This window comes from Gorilla gorilla, chromosome 18 (assembly GCF_029281585.2).
Source record: "Gorilla gorilla gorilla isolate KB3781 chromosome 18, NHGRI_mGorGor1-v2.1_pri, whole genome shotgun sequence".
Taxonomy (NCBI): domain Eukaryota; kingdom Metazoa; phylum Chordata; class Mammalia; order Primates; family Hominidae; genus Gorilla; species Gorilla gorilla.
The window spans coordinates 111,732,519-111,751,575 of record NC_073242.2 but is presented as its reverse complement, the minus strand read 5'-3'; the positions used below and the strand labels follow the sequence as shown (position 1 = coordinate 111,751,575).

The window sequence follows — 19,057 nt, the reverse complement described above, 5'->3', positions numbered from 1 at the left end:
CTCAGCTCTGAGATTCAGCAACTCTTCAGCTTTTGTTACGTGACTTCTCTGAACCTCACTTCACTTGGCAAAATGGGGGTGGCAGTATCTGTGTCACAGGGCTTGTTGGAAGGGTTACAACAAAACCATCTGAGTGAAAACATGCCAGGTGCGGTGGCTCAAGCCTGTAATCCCAACACTTTGGGAGGCCGAGGCGGGCAGATCACTTGAGTTCAGGAGTTCGAGACCAGCCTGGCAAATATGGTAAAACCCCGTCTCTACTAAAAATACAAAAACTAGCCTGGTATAGTGGTGTGCACCTGTAATCCCAGCTTCTTGGGAGGCTGAGGCAGGAGAATTGCTTGAACCTGGCAGGTGAAGGTTGCAGTGAGCTGAGATCCCACCACTGCCCTCCAGCCTGGGCAACAGAGCAAGAATCTGTCTCACAAAAAAAAAAAAATATATATATATATATATATATATATAAACATATATATATATATAAACATATATATATATATAAACATATATATATATATAAACATATATATATATATGAGTCAAAACATGACTGTGCTCTCCCTTCTTGTCAATCTTTGCATATTCAGAAAAGCAACTGAGCAGTTTACCTGCACTGGCTCACCCTGGCCTTATACAGTCCTATGAGATGTTTGTTCCTACCACCATTCTCAAGGTCAGAGAGTACAGGGAAGATAACTTGCTTGCCCTAGGTCTCCAAGTGAGGAGCGGCTCAAATTAGGAGGCACAGCCAGGCAGCCCGACTTCAAAGTACTTACCCTGACAATTCTACACAGCTCCAACGCACAATGGGTGTCTGCTGGATTTTTACTGAATGAAGTAATGGGTGGATGGGCCCTGACAGGACCAGTCTTGGGTCTTGGGTTGGTGTCACTGCATTCTTATATCAGAGAAAGGGCAAGCTCTCTTATCCAGGTCCCAACTGCACCCAAGGGGCAGTTAGATAGTAAGATAAAGGTTATTTAAAATACCAATGGAGTCCGGGCACGGTGGCTCACACCTGTAATCCCAGCACTTTGGGAGGCAGAGGCTGATGGAACACTTGAGGTCAGAAGTCTGAGACCAGCCTGGGCAACATAGCGAGACCTTGCCTCTATGAAAAATAGAAAAATTAGCTGGCAGTGATGGTGGTGGCAGACACCTGTGGTCCCAGCTACTTGGGAGGCTGAAGTGGGAGGATCGCCTGAGCTCAGGGAGTTTGAGGCTGCAGTGAGCCATGTTTGCACCACTCCACTTCAGCCTGGACGACAGAGACCCTATCTCAAAACAAACAAACACCACATACAAAAAAAAAAACCCACAAAAAAACTAATGGTGGTAATAAATTAAGCATAACAATAGATATCTGTGTAAGTTTGCTAGGGCTGCCATAACAAATGCCACAGACTGGGTGGCTTAAACAACAGAATTTTTTTTTCTCACAGTTCTAGGGGCTAGGAGTCTGAGATCAAGGTATCAGGTTTTGGCTGGGCACGGTGGCTCATGCCTGTAATCCCAGCACTTTGGGAGGCCTAGATGAGCGGATTGCCCCAGGTTAGGAGTTCAAGATCAGCCTGGCCAACATCGTGAAACCCCGTCTTTACTAAACATACAAAATTAGCCAGGCATCGTGGCACATGCCAGTAATCTCAGCTACTGGGGAGGCTGAGGCAGGAGAATTGCTTGAAGTGGCAAGGCAGAGGTTGCAGTGAGCTGAGATCCCACCACTCCAGCCAGGTGTGTTTGACACTGCAGTGAGCTACGATTGCACCCCTGCACTCCAGCCTGGGCAACAGAGTAAGACTCCGTCTCAAAAAAGCGAAACCAAACAAACATACAAAAAAAACAAGGTATCAGGTTGTTTGGGAGATGAAGGTAGCAGGTGTGATTTCTTGCTGTGTCTTCATATCATCCTTCTCTGTGTGCACATCCTTGGTGTCTCTTGGTGTGTCTGAATTTCCTCTTCTTTCATTTTTAAATTTTATTTATTTATTTAAGAGACATGGTCTCACTCTGTTGCCCAGACTGGAGTGCAGTGGTGCAATCATAGCTCACTACAGTCTCAAACACCTAGGCTCAAGCGATCCTCCTGCCTCAGCCTCCTGAGTAGTTAGGACTGCAGGCACAAGCCGCTGTGACCAATCAAATTTCCTCTTCTTGTACGGAGACCAGTTATATTGGATCAGGGGCCAACCTAATGGCCTCAGTTTAATTTAATCACCTTTTTAACGACCCTATCTCCAAATACAGTCACATTCTGCCGTATGGGGTGTTAGGGCTTCAATGTATGAATTTTACAGAACACAATTCAGCCCGTAACAATATCATTAAGTCACAATGTGTAAGGGAAGACACTTTTGCTGCAGGTAACAGAACATCTGCTGAAACTGCAAAGATGTGCATTTATTGCAGACATCAAGCCATCGAGAGGTGGCATGCTGGTTGACGCGGAAGCTCACCTGGCAAGGGCTTCCACACTTCTAGCCTCAGAAGGTTGTCTTCTCATCGTTGGCTTGTTCATTTCTGGTTATGAATGATTGCCGTTGCCTGGGAAATCATGGCCTCACATAGAGATGTGCAAAAGCAGGAAGATAAGGCAGGGACAGAAGAGGAGTTTTCTTTGTAGACCTCTCATTTTATGCTGGAGGGAAATCTTTTCCAGAATCCTCTGAGCAGATTTTCTCTTGTGCCTCATTGGCTGAATAGAACTGTGTCACATGACCACCCCTAACCAATCCCCGACAAAGAGGAACAGGAGCGCTTTAATTTCCTCAGACAAACTTTAATTTAATTTCCTCCGAGTCACCCCTGGAGTGGCATCATTGCCACCTGGATCTTGTCAGAATTCCATTATCAAGGAAAAAGGAGGGAATGGCCTAGGATAGGCAACTGACAGTGTCCGCTGCAGGCAGTGCATTCAACACCTTTTTTTTTTTTTTTTTTTTTTTTGAGACAGGGTCTCACTCTGTCACCCAGGCTGGAGTGCAATGGTGCAGTCTCAGCTCACTGCAGCCTCAGCCTCCTATGTTCAAGTGATCCTCCCACCTCAGCCTCTTGAGTAGCTGGGACGATAGGCCTGTGCCACCACTCTAGGCTAATTTTTTTGTATTTTGTGGAAATGATGTTTTGCCATATTGCCCAGGCAACTGGGCAAGTGGTCCCAAACTCCTGAGCTCAAGCGATCCACCTGCCTTGGCCTCCCAAAGTGTTGAGATTACAGGCATGAGCCACCGAGCCTGGCCCATTCAACACATACTGATTGAGCACCTACTATGTGCTGGAAATGTAGCAGTGAACAAAACAAATCTGTGCCTTTTTGGACCTGACACCTACTACACGCCAACCTCTGAGGGAATAGAGGTGATTAATGAGACCCGGTCTCTGCCTTTTTTGGCCCTCATGATGTTCTTTTTGTTTGGAGGCTGAGGCTGGACATATATTTCCCAAAGGGGAAGGGGTCTCACAGTGGTTTGCAGGACTGCCTTCATGTTGAAAACCCATCGACATGAAGCAGCAGCTGCTCTTCCCCTCAAAAGCTCTGGCATTGCTCTGAACCCATGGAGGCCTGACCCTTGTGTTCTGTTGTTTTCACTAATGTGGGGAGAATGGGATGAGGGGTTGGTTCCAATAGAAGCTGTCTCCTGGCCTGCTCTCCTCCAGCCTCTGATCTGAATGCTTGCACGTGCTGGTTACTGAGCTAAGTGTTCTAGCAGCAGTCTTTCTTTTAATCCCTCCACATCCTTGCAAGGATGTCAGTAGCAATCTTATTTTTATAGTCTCAGAGATGTGGAGTAACTTGATGTAGGTCAACAGCCGATCGCTACATGTTCTTCCCCACAAAACTGTAATGCTTCCCACCTTTCAGAGGGGCCGGCTGGGGAAGAGCTAGGAGAGCAAAGGTGAGTGTTTCACAGACAATTTGTGTAGTGCATTCACTGCCTTAAAACGGGACTGAAAACTGGCCAGTGCATAAGAGAACAGGGGCAATGGCAATGTAGAGAGAAATGGCACATCTTATGTAAGAGTTTTGGTTATTTATTGCTGTGTAACATCCCACTCCGAAATGTAGTGGCTTAAAACAACAATCATTCATATGCTCTCTAAGTTCTGCAGGTTGCGTGGGCTCAGCTGGGCAGTTCTTCTGCTTTTATTGCTCAGCTTTCCTTACATGGTTGCTGGAATTGACTAGGAAGACTAGGATGTTAGAGGGGCTGGGCCTTGGCCTCGCTTTCTCTCTGTGAGATCTTACCAGCACAGTAGCCAAACTTTTTATAATACATAGCATCAAAAGTCTCCCAAAGGTGAGTGACACAAGAGAGAGGAAGCAGAAGTTGCCAGTACCTTTTAAGGCTACACCAGAATTGAGATAGTTTAGCTTCCACTGCCTTCTATTGGTTAGAACCAATCACAGGGCCAGCAAAAATTCCGTGAGGAGGGACCATTCAAGGTTGTGACTATAGGGTCTGGGCTATATGGTCCATTTGGGGCCATCTTTGGAAACTAGCTACCCCGACAGACTCATTTGCATTTGGGTTTCAGTTCTTCTGCTTACAAACTAAATGTCTGAACCACGTACTTAAGTCTCAGACCCTCAGTTTCCTGATCTCTGAAATGGAAATTATAACATCTGCCTCATTGACTGGCTACAAAGTTTAAATTAAACAGTATAAAACTGTGTATGTCACAGTGCTTAAAATACAGTAGGCACTCAGAGCATTCTTTCCCCCTTTCTTTTCTTGGGAAAGACAGAAAAACTGAAACGGCCAGCCAATATAATAATCAAACATACTAATTTTGAGTTACTTGCATGCAGTTGAAAAATAGACACCAATACACAGGAACGTTGGGATTTAAGTCTCTTTTAGCCTGGCTGTGAAGCCATGTACATACACAGTAAGTAATAATTAGTTGCCTAGAATAGCCGCTCTACAAGAGGCACAGATAGGAACTATCGTAGGGGTTCTGAGGAAGGAAAGCTTGGTGATGCTGTGGAGGATTAGGAAAGAAGGCTTCCTGGAGGAGGGGGTGCACAGCTGAGCCCTTGAGAGTGGGAAGTAATTGGATGGGGAAGGAGGAGGGGGTGACCTCTCCAGGCAGGAGGACCATTGGCCATTTATTGAGAGCTTTGTATATGCCAGACCCTCTTCTAACCCTTTTACACATATGAATCCATGTCCTCCTCACAGTAATCCTGAGTTTAGGTGGTTTTGCCCCATTTTAAAGATAAGGAAAGTGAGGCACAGAGAAGCTAAGAAACTTGCTCAGTATCCCAGAGCTGGGCTTGGCTCTAGAATCTGTACTTGCAGCCGTGTTCATCTCCACTACCTGGGGCTGGTAAGTGGATTAAGGATTGCACTGTGCAGCTTTTGTAAGAATATGGCCTTTATACTGCAGGCAATAGCATCCTTGGAGAAGATGTTCAATGAAGCTATTCGTGTGACAGCTTAGCTGTGCTGTTCAACACAGTAGCCGCTAAGCACACTCGGCTATTTACATTTAAACATACGTTAATTGCAATGAAGTTACATGAAAAAGTGAGCTCCTCATTCACAGTAGCCACATTTCAAGGGCTCTGTGGCCCTGTGTGGTTGGTGGCTGTTATACTGGACAGTACAGTCACAGAACATTTCCATGATCACAGAAAGTTCTATTGACAGTGCTGAGTTAGCAGAACTGCTAAGATGGCATTCATAGGCAACCAAGGGAGGCCAAGGCAGTTATGGCTGGATGGAAAGCCAGTTGAGGGGGTGCAATGTCAGGGAAGTCCGTGGCTGACAATGGTAAAAATGTAAATTAGTCCATGTATCCATTCATTCATCTGTTCCATAAATATGGAACACAGCATGCTTGGCAACAGAGGAAGGTATGGGACATCGTACAAGGCTGGAGGAGCGCAGTGGAGAGCGGACATCACAGAAAGACTAATGTTTGCTCCAAGACCTGAAGGATTGCTAGGCATTGGCCATGTGGAGAAGACAAGAAGAGCATTCCTACTAGCAGGACCTGCTTGTGCCCAGATTCAAGATATCACATGGGGTGGCCGCTACACTAATTGCTCTGGATTGTGGGAGGGAGAGACGTGCGTTGTGTAGGGCTGTGGCGGGAGAGAAGCAAGAAAGGTGAGCAGAAGAGAGAGGGAGGGAGGGAACGGGAAAATTTCCAACAGATTGTGGGAGTGGAGGTGCGAGTTGCTGAGAGGAAACCAGGAAGAAAATTAGAGCATAGATGGAGAAAGTCTGCATTGCACGCAGGCCTTCGGAAGAAACACAGAGCAAGGACGTCTGCATTGCATGAAGGCCTTTACCAGCAGGCCCCTCCTGGCACTGGTGTCGGGTTGGAGATCTCCTGGCTTCCCCACAAGGCACACATGTTTGCACAAGTTGACAGTGCTGCTTCTGTAGCAATCCAGAGATAGCAGAATTGGGTTTGCACTGGGAGGGTGGAAGGCTGGGAGTAGAATCACACACAGTCAGCCCTTGGGAGGCTGTAAGATACTCTCAGAGGAAGTAGAATGCCTTCACCTCCTCCTTTTGGGGAGAGGAAGTATGTGAACTTCGGGGCTGGAGAAGGAAGGGAGTTCACGTACAGTGTGCCCCCTTCTCTGCATTTTGCACCAACTGAATCTTCTAATCCTTGCCCAGGCACTGTTTGGCAGGAACTATTATTATCACCATCTTATGGACAAAGCAGCAGAACCTTGGTGAGGTCAGAGATCATGCAATATGTGATGGAGGTGGGAGATTTGACCATGGGATGCTCTTCCTTGAGTGATTTTGGGAAGGGGCAGGGAAGAGGTGTCGCTCCTTCCCTGAGGCCACTTGTCCCACAGGACGGGTGGAGCCTATAGAACAGTCAGGAGGTTAAGAAATAAAAGCGAGTTCAAAAAGTTTTCATGCTATTAAAAACACAACAGCCTTATTTTGCAATTCTATATCTCTGATTACAAAATGATTAGCTACAATTAGTTAATATTAACCTTTTGGAGATAATATTATCATATTTAAATTACTTTGCAATTTTCCAATTAAGTTTGCTTCTAAACGGTGCCTCTAATTAGCCAGGGTGATAAGTTGACCAGATAACAAAGAGATCTTTGAAATCTTAGATAGCAGAGTCCATAGTGACAGCCAAAGTCCCCTCAAAGGTGGCACCTGCTGTCCCCGCAAAGGGAGAACAGCACGGGTAACCAGACAGCGTCCCTGGGGCTTCTGGAGGAAAAACTTCACGGGTGCAGTGGCTCACGCCTGTAATCCCAGCACTTTGGGAGGGCGAGACAGGCAGATCACCTGAGGTCAGGAGTTCAAGACCAGCCTGGAGAACATGGTGAAACCCTGTATCTACTAAAAATACAAAAATTAGCTGGGCATGGTGGCGGGCCCCTGTAATCCCAGCTACTTGGGAGGCTGAGGCAGGATAATTGCTTGAACCCAGGAGGCAGAGATTGCAGTGAGCCAAGATCTTGCCATTGCACTCCAGCCTGGGCAACAGGAGCAAAACTCCATCTCAAAACAAACAAACAAAAAAACCTTCGCTACTGAACAAAACACCATAAATTATGCCATCAATATTTAAGAAGATTCATTAATTCTACAACATTCTACAGAGCAGTTAAGACTAGTGTCATGTGGAGTATTAGAGACAGAAAACTAGAGAATCGTATCTCCTGACCTAAATGAGTTCAAAGTCTAACAAGGAAGATAAGAAGGCAAGTAACAATTATAAGTGCTATAATTTATATAGCACTAATATCCCATGCGTAGAAGGAAGAATTGATAAGATTGAAATACAGAAGGCATTGCTGATAAATAATTGCATTAAAAATAAGTTATCCTGATGCCTGAGCTGGAAAACCAAATTTCCACCATCTATGTAATTAGGGTTCAATCAAGGATGCTTGACAAAAATTCAATTTAAAAAATAACTATCAAGGCTGGGTGCAGTGACTCGTGGCTTTAATCCCAGCATTCTGTGAGGCTGAGGCAACAGGATTGCTTGAGCCCAGGAGTTCAAGATCAGCCTGAGCAACATACCAAGACCCCCATCTCTACAAAAACTTAAAAAAAAAAAATTCGCTGGGGCTGGCCGGGCGCAATGGCTCATGCCTGTAATCCCAGCACTTTGGGAGGCCGAGGCAGGTGGATCATGAGGTCAGAAGATCAAGACCATCCTGGCTAACATGGTGAAACCCTGTCTCTACTAAAACTACAAAAAATTAGCCAGGCGTGGTGGCGGGCACCTGTAGTTCCCAGCAACACGGGAGGCTGAGGCAGGAGAATGGCATGAACCTGGGAGGAGGAGCTTTCAGTGAGCCGAGATCTCACCACTTCACTCCAGCCTGGGCTACAGAGTGAGACTCCATCTCAAAAAAAAAAAAAAAAAATTAGCTGGGGCCGGATGTGGTGGCTCATGCCCGTAATCCCAGCACTTTGGGAGGCAGAATTGGATGGATCACTTGAGGCCAGGAGTTTTGGCCAACATGGTGAAACCCCACCTCTATAAAAAATGCAAAAATTAGCCAGGCATGGTGGTGTGCACCTATAGTCCCAGCTACTTGGGAAGCTGAGTTAGAGACTCCCGTCTCTAAAAAATAAATTTTTTAAAATTAGCTTAGCGTGGTGGCACATACCTACAGTCCCAGCTACTTAGGAGGCTGAGGCGGGAGGGTCAATTGAGTGCAGGAGTTTGAGGCTGTGGTATGCTGTGATCATGACACTGCCCTCCAGCTTGGGTGTCAGTGTGAAACCCCATCTCTACAAAAATAAAAGTAAAATAAAATTTAAAAGTAATAAAAATAAATCAATAAATAATCAAGAGCTCATCATTCCAAAGACTGAGGTTGTTATCAGTTGCTCAAAGATGGTCTCCAAGTACAGAATTGAAGCCATCAGGAAAGCAGCCAGGACCCCAGGGCCCCACTTGGCTGTGCAAGGTTATGTCCTGGGATTTGATCTACCAGTCTTAGTCTTCAGGTGGGATCGGTCACATGAGCAACGGAAAGATAATTAATTTGGTTTAAATAGGGCATTGAGTCTACAACAAGAATCGTGAAGATATTCACCCCTGTGGTCCAGGTGCCCTTGTCCTGGGAATATGTCTGTCTAGGCTTGGGTTCCCCCAGAAGTAGGATTCAAGCGCAAGAAACTTATTTGGGAGGTTGTGATGGTTAATTTTACGTGTCAGCTTGACTGGGCTAAGGGATTCCCCAGAGAGCTGGTAAAACAGTATGTCTGGATGTGTCTGTGAGGTTGTTTCCAGAAAAGACTGGCATTTGGATCAGTGTACTGAGAAAGGCACACCCACCCTCCCCAGTGTGGATGGGCATCATGGAGGACCTGAGTAGAACAAAAAATGAGCTGGGATATCCGTTTCTCCTGCCTTTGGACATCAGAGCTCCTGGTTCCTGGGCCTTTAGACTTGGAGAGGGTTAGACCAGTGGCTTTCCTGGTTCTCCAGTTTGCAGAGAGCAGATTATGGACTTCTTAGCTTCCATGATCGTAATGATTCTCCTGCCTCAGTCTCCCACGTGGCTGGGATTACAGGGGTGCGCAATCACACCCAATTAATTTTTGTATTTTTTGTAGAGAAGGGATTTCGCTGTGTAGACCGGGATGGTCTTGAACTCCTGGTCTCAGGTGATCCACCTGACTCAGCCTCTCAAAGTGCTGGGATTACAGGCATCAGGCACGAGCCACTGTGTCTGGCCTATTTGGTTCCTTTTTTTATTTTTATTTTTGGACAGTTTTTGCTCTCGTTGCCTAGGCTGGAGTCTAATGACGCAAGCTCGGCTCACTGAAACCTTTGGCTCACTAAAACCACCGTCTCCCAGGTTCAAGCAATTCTTCTACCTCAGCCTCCTGAGTAGTGGGATTACAGGCACACACCACCATGCCCTGCTAATTTTTGTATTTTTGTAGATATGGGGTTTCACCATTTTCGTCAGGCTGGTCCCAAACTCCTGACCTCAGGTGATCCACCTGCCTCAGCCTCCCAAAGTGCTGGGATTACACGTGTGAGCCACTGTGCCTGGCCCTGTTTTTTTGTTTTTTTTTTTTGCTTTACTTATTGATTTTCTTTTTTATTATTATAATATCCATCTATCTATTCATCTGTCTATGTGTCTATGTATCTATGCATCTATCTATCTATCTGTGTCTATTGATCTGTCTATCTCCTATTGATTCTGTTTCTCTGGAGAAGCCTAAGATTTGAACCTAGGAAATAACAGCAGGGGAATGGGGACCTAAGATAAGGGAGGAGAAAAGATGTTAACAATACATTCTCAAGCCTATCACCATCATGAGCAACTGAAACTCAGTCTGGCTGGGGATCTCCTGGAGCCGGTGGGAACACGCCTCAGAGTTATCTTCAGGAGTCAGGGTATTGATTCACCAATTCTGCTCAGTCAAGGTTGAGAGTTTCTCCTGAGAGGTGCTAACTTCCAGGCACTTCCATCCTGTCACACATATGCAGAGGGAGGCAGAGCCACAGATGTCTGCATGGCAGGTGTGTGGGTTAGGGTGAGCACTGACAGTGTCTGCTACAATCCTCAAGAGATAACTCAGCCCAGGCTAAAGCATGCATGCAAGAAGATGTTCAAAGTTGTGTTGACTAGAATAGCAAAGCCAGACAAACGAGAAACAGATGACTAAAATCCACATGACGTGTCCAGCAATATGGGAATGATTTAGCAATGTCCATTTAGTAAAAGGAGGCTCTGCCACCACCATGTCAATTTCAAAGCCCATTAGCAACATGGAAAAGCCTTCCTGTCTAATGCTAAGCAGGAAATGCTTATGAACTAATCACAGACACTACAGTAGTGCCTGGGAAAACACCTGTCTTCAAGGGAACAAGGTGTATGAAGGAACCCTGAAGAAATGAAAATGTGTTAGGGTAATGGGACCATGGGAATTCTTCTGCTATGTCCTCTTTACGATCTAAAGGAGAACCAAGATTAAATATGACTGATAAAGCCACCAATTCCTATAGAGAAATATAGTCCTCTTCCCCTGCCAGGGCTTCCTAGGTTCCCCCCCAAATAGACTCCTTGAGGCCAGGTGCGATGGCTCACACCTGTAATCCCAGCACTTTGGGAGACCGAGGAGGGCGGATCATTTGAGGCCAGGAGTTCAAGACCAGCCTGGCTAACATGGTGAAACTCCATCTCTACTAAAAATACAAAAATTAGCCGGATGTGATGGCGTGTGCCTGTAATTCCAGCTACTCAGGAGGTTGAGGTAGGATAACTGCTTGAACCCGGGAGATGGAGGCTGTAATGAGCCGAGACGGCGACACTGCAATCCAGCCTGGGTGACAGAGTGAGACTGTCTCAAAAAAAAAACCAAAACCAGAAAACAAAAAGCAAATAGACTCCTTGCTCTTAATCTTGGTCTCAGTTGGCTTCTGGGGGACTCAAAGTAAGATGGGAATATTCCCCAGACTGGAATAACTGGAATAACAGGGCATAACTATCTTTATGGTTCTTTTTATGGACTCAATGCCTTATTTTTATTTTTTATCTTTTGAGATGGAGTTTCGCTCCTGTTGCCCAGGCTGGAGTGCAATGGTGCGATCTTGGCTCACCCCAACCTCTGCCTCCCTGGTTCAAGCAATTCTGCCTCAGCCTCCCCAGTAGCTGGGATTTCAGGCATCTGCCACCATGCCTGGCTAATTTTGTATTTTTAGCAGAGATGGGGTTTCTTTACATTGGTCAGGCTGAGTCTCGAACTCCTGATCTCAGGTGATCCACCTGTCTCGGCCTCCCAAAGTGCTGGGATTACAGGCGTGAGCCTCTGTGCCTGGCCTCAATGCCTTATTTAAACCAAACTTGCTGTCTTTCTGTTTTCATGTTGCTGATCCCACTTGGAGGCTCAGACAGCTGTATCAGATCACTGGAAATAATGTTCACAGGGTCCAGCCATGTCCTGACTACTTTCAGTGGAGCTTCATGCACACAGAGGTTAAGGGACATTGGGAGCTGATGTCAACAAGAAGAACACTGTGCCCAGGAGTCTGCAATTTATCAGAATGTAAAGAACGTGAACATGGAATTTAGCCTGCAGATTTGCATTTGTTATCAAATGTACCCAAGCAAGTTTCATTAGGGACATAAATTAAGCCTTTACCCTTTACATTATCACTGCGTGTGACTTTCCACATAGTTTTCGAAGGAAAGTTATTAGAAGGTTGACCTCTAGAGATAACAGGCCTGTTCTGCTCAGCCTGTGTCCTAGCCTGAGTCAGCAACAATCCTGCATCCCATCCTGGGCTCTAGCCCTTCCCCATTCTCTGTCTGGCAGGGTCACTCCAGAAGGATTGCAGTGGTTTCTAGGAAAATGACAGAGGCAACAGGGTAATCTCCGGGGACCTGGGAGATGGGGCCAGGCTGGCAAATATTCCTTGAGTCTTATTATGAGCCAGACATGGGGTAGACAGAGATTAAGAGATGTCCCTTCCCTAAGAAATTCACACAGTAAAACAACCCAAATGTCTATCAACCAATGATAGATAAAATGTGGTTTATCCATAGGATGGGATATAATTCAGCCACAAAAAATAGTGAAGTACATGCTACAACGTGGATGAACCTTGAAAACCTGATGCTAAGTGAAAGTAGCCAAACACAAAAGTCCACGTATTGTATGACTCCATTTAGGTGAAACATCCAGAATAGGCAAATCCATAGAGTCAGAAAATAGATTAGAGATACAAAAATCAGCCAGGCATGGTGGCACGCGCCTGTAGTCTCAGCTACTCGGGAGGCTGAGGCTTGAGAATCACTTGAACCCAGGAGGTGGAGGTTGCAGTGAGCCGAGATTGAGCCACTGCACTCCAGCCTGGATGACAGAGCACGACTCCGCCTCAAAAAAAAAAAAAAAGATTAAAGGTTGCCACGGGATAGACGAGGGGCAATGGGGAGAAAGAAAGAGTGACTTATGTCAGAGCAAGTTAACAGCTTAAAGCCAAATATTAGACAACTGCATTCTCTAACGTCTCTGGCTGGAGGAATTATATACCTGACACCTTTTCTGAACACTCCAGGGTGTCACCACATTGCAAGTCTCCCTCTGTAACCTCAGATTACTAATTTCTTATGCAGACCACATCATCCAACTCTGGGCTTTGATTTTTTTTTTTTTTTTTTTTTTTGAGACAGAGTCGCATTCTGTCGCCCAGGTTGGAGTGCAGTGGCGTGATCTCGGCTCACTGCAACCTCCGCCTCCCAGGTTCAAGTGATTCTCCTGCCTCAGCCTCCCAAGTAGCTGGGACCACAGGCACATGCAACCACGCCTGGTTAATTTTTTGTATTTTTAGTAGAGATGGGGTTTTGCCGTGTTGGCCAAGCTGGTCTCGAACTCCTGACCTCAGGGTGATCCGCCCGCCTTGGCCTCCCAAAGTGTTGGGATTATAGGTGTGAGTCATCTCGTCCAGCTCTTGTATGTGTTTTATTGTTGTTGTTTTGTTTTTGTTTTTGTTTTTTTGAGACGGAGTTTCACTCTTGTTGCCCAGGCTGGAGTGCAATGGCGTGATCTCAGCTCACTGCAACCTCTGCCTCTCAGGTTCAAACAATTCTCCTGCCTCAGCTTCCCAAGTAGCTGGCATTATAGGCATGCACCACCATGCCCGGCTAATTTTTTTCTGTTTTGAGTAGAGACCAGGTTTCACCATGTTGGCCAAGCTGGTTTTGAACTCCTGAGCTCAAGCGATCCACCCGCCTCGGCCTCCCAAAGTGCTGGGATCACAGGCGTGAGCCAACGCGCCCGGCCTCTTGTATGTTTCTTATGGACTATATTATACACATACAAATAAATATTTAGGTATGTTTTTATGCAAATGGGATTGAATTATATACAATATCTCATACTTAGCCTTTAATATTAACAAAAATCTCACCAGGTGCATTGGCTCACGCCTGTAATCCTAGCACTTTGGGAGGCCGAGGTGGGTGGATTGCCTTAGTTCAGGAGTTCAAGGCCATCCTGGGCAACTTGGTGAAACCCCATCTCTACTAAAATACAAAAAATTAGCAGGGCGTGGTGGTGCCTGCCTGTAGTCCCAGCTACCCGGGAGGCTGAGACGCGAGAATTGCTTGAACCCAGGAGGTGGTGGCTGCAGTGAGCTGAGATTGCGCCACTGTACTCCAGCCTGGGCGACAGAGCGAGACTCTGTGTCTCAAAACAAACAAATAAAAAACAAAAACCTTAGGGATCCTTCCAAATATGCAGAGGAAGAATTTGTTGATTTTAAAAGTGGTTATATATGATAGACCATGTTTTCTGAACCTGTTTACTATCAATGGACATTTAGGTTGTTTCCAATTTTTCCTTCTTAACAAATTCTGCCAAGAATAACTTTATTCATATGGCATTTCACACATGTATGAATTTACCTGTTGGTGTAATTCCTAGATGTGTAATTGCTACATTATAGAGTTTGTGCTTTTAAAATGTTTATAGATATTATCACATTGCCCACAATAGAGGTTGTACCAATTTACCACCAGCAAGCAGAGAAACAGCCTGTTTCTCCACATTTGGGAGGATGTGTTTGGAAATACTCTCGGAGGCCAGACCATACAAAGCCTTGTATACAAAGCTAGGAAATTTGAACTTGATCCATGGACCATGGAAACCCACGGGAAGGTGTGAGTAGTGGATAAGGATGGTCAGTTCTGAGCTTATGGCATCCAATAAATTTTTTAGGGGATTTTTACTCTCCAGCAGGTATGCGTGATGAATAATGTGGTAAATCAGAGAGGGGACCAAATATCTATTAGGATTTCAGCCATGCTGGGGAGAGAATGGGTATCATTTGGGCACAGCTGCCACTCGGCACAATGGGCTTGGATATAAAAGCAACTTGGTTTCTTTACCGTCTTCCTGCCTTCCTGCCATTCTCCAACCTTCCTCCCATTTTTCTTTTATCACACACTTCCCACATGCTGATGGCTTTGCACGAAACATACAGCCCTCAGGGTAATGACATAAAACCAATAGCAAGGACTTTTTATCCACCGCTAACAGTTGACTGAAAGATAAGCAGACAGGTGATATAGCAACTTTATCTTTCCCGAGAAGAACATTTGACAAATTAATAGGCTTTGGAGCAGGCATTGAACAAAGAGCTGGGTGACGCAAAAATGCAGACACTGTCAAGCTGAGCCTTTAGTTTCTTCAACAAAAGGTAGCTGCCATTATGTGATGCAAAGATGGATGATGGGTGGATGTGAGGGCACGCGCATATGAAAGTCCCAAGAGCGAGCTCCATCCAGAGGCCCCAGCAGTGGTTCAAGCATGAGTGCAGTGGGCTTGGTACTCCTGGTGCTTGCTCTGAGGCTTAGGGCCACCACTGCTAAGCCAGAGGAAGGCAGCTTTTGCTCTAAGAGCCAGGTGGCCTTCAGAGATGCTTGCTATGAATTTGTGCCACTCGGACGCACCTTCCGTGATGCCCAGAGCTGGTGCGAGGGGCAAGGAGGCCATTTGGTCTTCATTCAGGATGAAGGCACCCAGCGGTTTCTGCAGAAGCACATCTCCCAGGACAGGGAATGGTGGATTGGACTCACGTGGAACTTGGCACGGAATGGAACCACGGAGGGTAGGTGCCGTGATCGCTGTTTTATGAGAAACTTGTGCTTGCAATTCTTGCCATCACTTCTCACCCAAAGAAACATGGAACAAATTAATATGACCTAATTCTCATGGTATGGATACCCTTCCCTTTGGTTGTGTTGTGGATTAAATAAAATAATTCATGTCTAATGCCTAGCACAGAATCTGGCACATCAAATTCTGACCCTCTAGAAATGTTCACTTCTTTGCCTGTTCCTAATAGTAATACTCTGACTGCTTTGATTCTTGCTAGGATAGTGCCAGGCACTATCCTGAGTGCTTCGTTGTCACTATCATGTTGAATTCTTACAATAACAACGAGAAAAATTATGTCCCCATTATTTATTTATTTATTTATTTATTTATTTATTTATTTATTTATTTATTTATTTTTGAGACAGAGTCTCTCTCTGTTGCCCAGGCTGGAGTGCCGTGGCATGATCGCGGCTCACTGCAACCTCCGCCTCCCTGGTTCAAGTGATTCTTCTGCCTCAGCCTCCCAAGTAGCTGGGATTACAGGCAGATGCCACTATGCTCGGCTAATTTTTTGTATTTTTAATAGAGACGGGGTTTCACCGTGTTAGCCAAGATGGTCTCGATCTCCTGACCTTGTGATCTGCCTGCCTTGGCCTCCCAAAGTGCTGGGATTACAGGTGGGAGCCACTGCGCCCGGCCTTATGTCCCCATTTTACAGATGAGAAAACTGAGTCTCAGAAAATAATGACTAAGCTATTTTTTAAAGTGTCCCACTTGTCTTTCCCCACTTGCTCTGAGATTAAAGCAGACCAAGTGCTTAGCATAGTTCCATTCACAGTCTAATTTTAATGGTCCTGAAAGTCTTAGTCCTCCTTTATTCCCTGAAGGCTCCTTCCCCCACCCAGTGCAGTCAGGTGAGTCGTTCTCTACGAGCCTGCAGGGCCCTGTTCACACTTCCAAGGCAGTGCTTTTGGTGTGGCTTAAACAGCTTAGTTGTCTGTCTCCCTCCTAGACTACGAGCCCTTCGAGGAAAGAACCATACCCTGGCCATTTTTGTTTTCCCAGTGCCTAGACACAATTGAGAATGGACAAGGAGGCTGGGCGTGGTGGGTCACGCTTGTAATCCCAGCACTTTGGGAGGCCGAGGCAGGTGGATCACTCAAGGTCAGGAGTTCGAGATCAGACTGGCCAACATGGTGAAACGTCATCTCTACTAAACATAGAAAAATTAGCTGGGCATGGTAGCACGCACCTGTAATCCCAGCTACTCAGGAGGCTGAGGCAGGAGAATCCCTTCAACCCAGGAGACAGAGGTTCCAGTGAGCCAAGATTGTGCCATTGCACTCCAGCCTGGGCAACACAGAGAGACACTGTCTCAAAAAAAAAAAAAAAAAAAGAGAGAGAGAGAGAGAATGGACAAGAAAACATTTGCATTTAAGCCTCACACGGATCCCATGAGGTAAGCGTGGCTACTCTCCTTTCACGGAGGAGGAAAATGAAGTCTAGAGAGAAAAGACGTGCTCAACATGACACAGCTGGTGGTGCCCAGTGGGGTCTCTATCAGTCAGAGCAATGCTAAGCCTGACTTTCCTACTGGGCACCTTGGTACCCAGAGGTTCTCTTTGCCCCTGTAGAAGCTACTGGGTTTGAGAAATGAGAAATGGCCTGTGCCGAACAGCCACAGAACAACACCAGCGTGGGTGGAAGTGTTTTAATAAATGAGCTACCGGGAAGCTCATTTAAGAAAACCCACAGCCAAGGGGATTTGAATTCTTAAGACGCCCCTGCAGGCAATGTCTCCTGAATGGTTTCTTGAGGTGTAGATGCAAAAATTGCCGATTTCTGTGTATTGAACATCCATTCACATCCAGCTAGAGGAGGTGTGCCTATTAAAACCTCTCCAGGGATACTTTGTGGCTGTTGCAGAAAATGAGGTAGTTCTAACTAGGCTGATAGGCAACAACCTCCAATATTTAATGTCATTTAAGAAGCAAGGGTCAGATACTGTGTGCAATCACATGACATTTATGTAAATAGATTTCAGGCACTCATAGATGCTGATGTGTGGATACAATTCAATTCATCCTGGAATCATTTATGAGAAACATAACAATGATGGAGAAGCCCATAGCTTGGAGAGGGAAGATACTTTCATTTTAGACCCTTTGGATTTTTTAAAACCATTTCATTTGCATGAGTCTCTTTCAATAAATTAATAATTATGTTTCTGAGTACCCATAATAAATTTTTGTTTTTTGAGACAATGTCACTGTTTCCCAGGCTGGAGTGCAGTGGCACCATCTCGGCTCACTGCAACCTCTGCCTCCCGGGTTCAAGCGATTCCCCTGCCTCAGCCTCCCTAGTAGCTGGAATTATGGCTAATTTTTGTAATTCTAATAGAGACAGGGTTTCACCATGTTGGCCAGTCTGGTCTTGAACTCCTGGCCTCAAGTGATCCATCCACCTTGGCCTCCCAAAGTGCTGGGATTCCAGGCGTGAGCCACCATGCCCAATCCATAGTAAATTTTGATATTTAGTGTTTTCTAGCTCTCTGGTGTCCTCAACATGGTTCTGTTTTACACACACACACACACACAAACACACACACACTCCTCTTCAAGAGTTACATCAGTATTTTCAAGGGTCTGAAGAGGCCCAAAGTAGCAATAACTGCTTATGTTTTAACTCAGCACTGCCCAGGTGTACTTGGCAAGGGACACAGCTTATGAAGAAGATGATATGTTAAAACATCCCATGGCCCACTTCTGGACTTTTATTATTATTATTATTATTATTTTGAGACAGGGTCTTGCTCTGTCTCCCAGGCCAGAATATAGGGGCACGATCATGGCTCACTGTAGCCCCAACCTCAGCTCAAGCAATCCTCCCAACTCAGCCTCCCGAGTAGCTGGGACCACAGGCAGCATGCCTGACTAAATTTTTTTTTTTTTTTTTTTGTAGAGACAAGGTCTCTCTAGGTTGCCCAGGCTGGTCTTAAACTCCTGGGTGCAAGTGATCCTCCCACCTCCAGAATGTTAGGATCGCAAGCATGAACCACTGGGCCTGGCCCCTGGCTCTTTCTTAGACTGTGCTCAGGGCCAGGTGTGGTGGCGCATGCCTGTAATCCCAGAACTTTGGGAGACTGAGGCGGGTGGAGTTTGAGCTCAGGAGTTGGAGGCCAGCCTGGGCAACATGACAAAATCCCTGTCTCTACCAGAAATACAAAAAAATCAGCCAGGCATAGTGGCTTGCACCTGTGGTCTCAGCTACTCAGGAGGCTAAGTTGGGAGGATCACTTGAGCCTGGGAGGTGGAGCTTGTAGCGAGCTGAAATGGCACCACTGCACTCCAACCTGGGTGACAGAGCAAGACCCCATCTCAAAATAAATAAATTATTGATTATGGTTAGACAGAGCTGGCAGCCTCATTTATTTAATCAAAGCACCTTTTGCAAGCTCTCCAATTTGGTGTTCCAGT

General features: G+C 45.8%; 1 protein-coding gene across 1 annotated transcript in view; it reads left to right on the top strand.

The window, feature by feature from the left end:
* The first annotated feature begins 15,290 nt into the window (after positions 1-15,290).
* The window catches only part of LOC101127236 (polycystin-1-like protein 2), a 117,314-nt gene continuing 113,547 nt past the window's right edge, over positions 15,291-19,057 (top strand). The window contains 1 exon segment of the mRNA XM_055366748.2: positions 15,291-15,591. Within this exon segment, the coding sequence (XP_055222723.2) occupies positions 15,291-15,591 (301 nt within the window).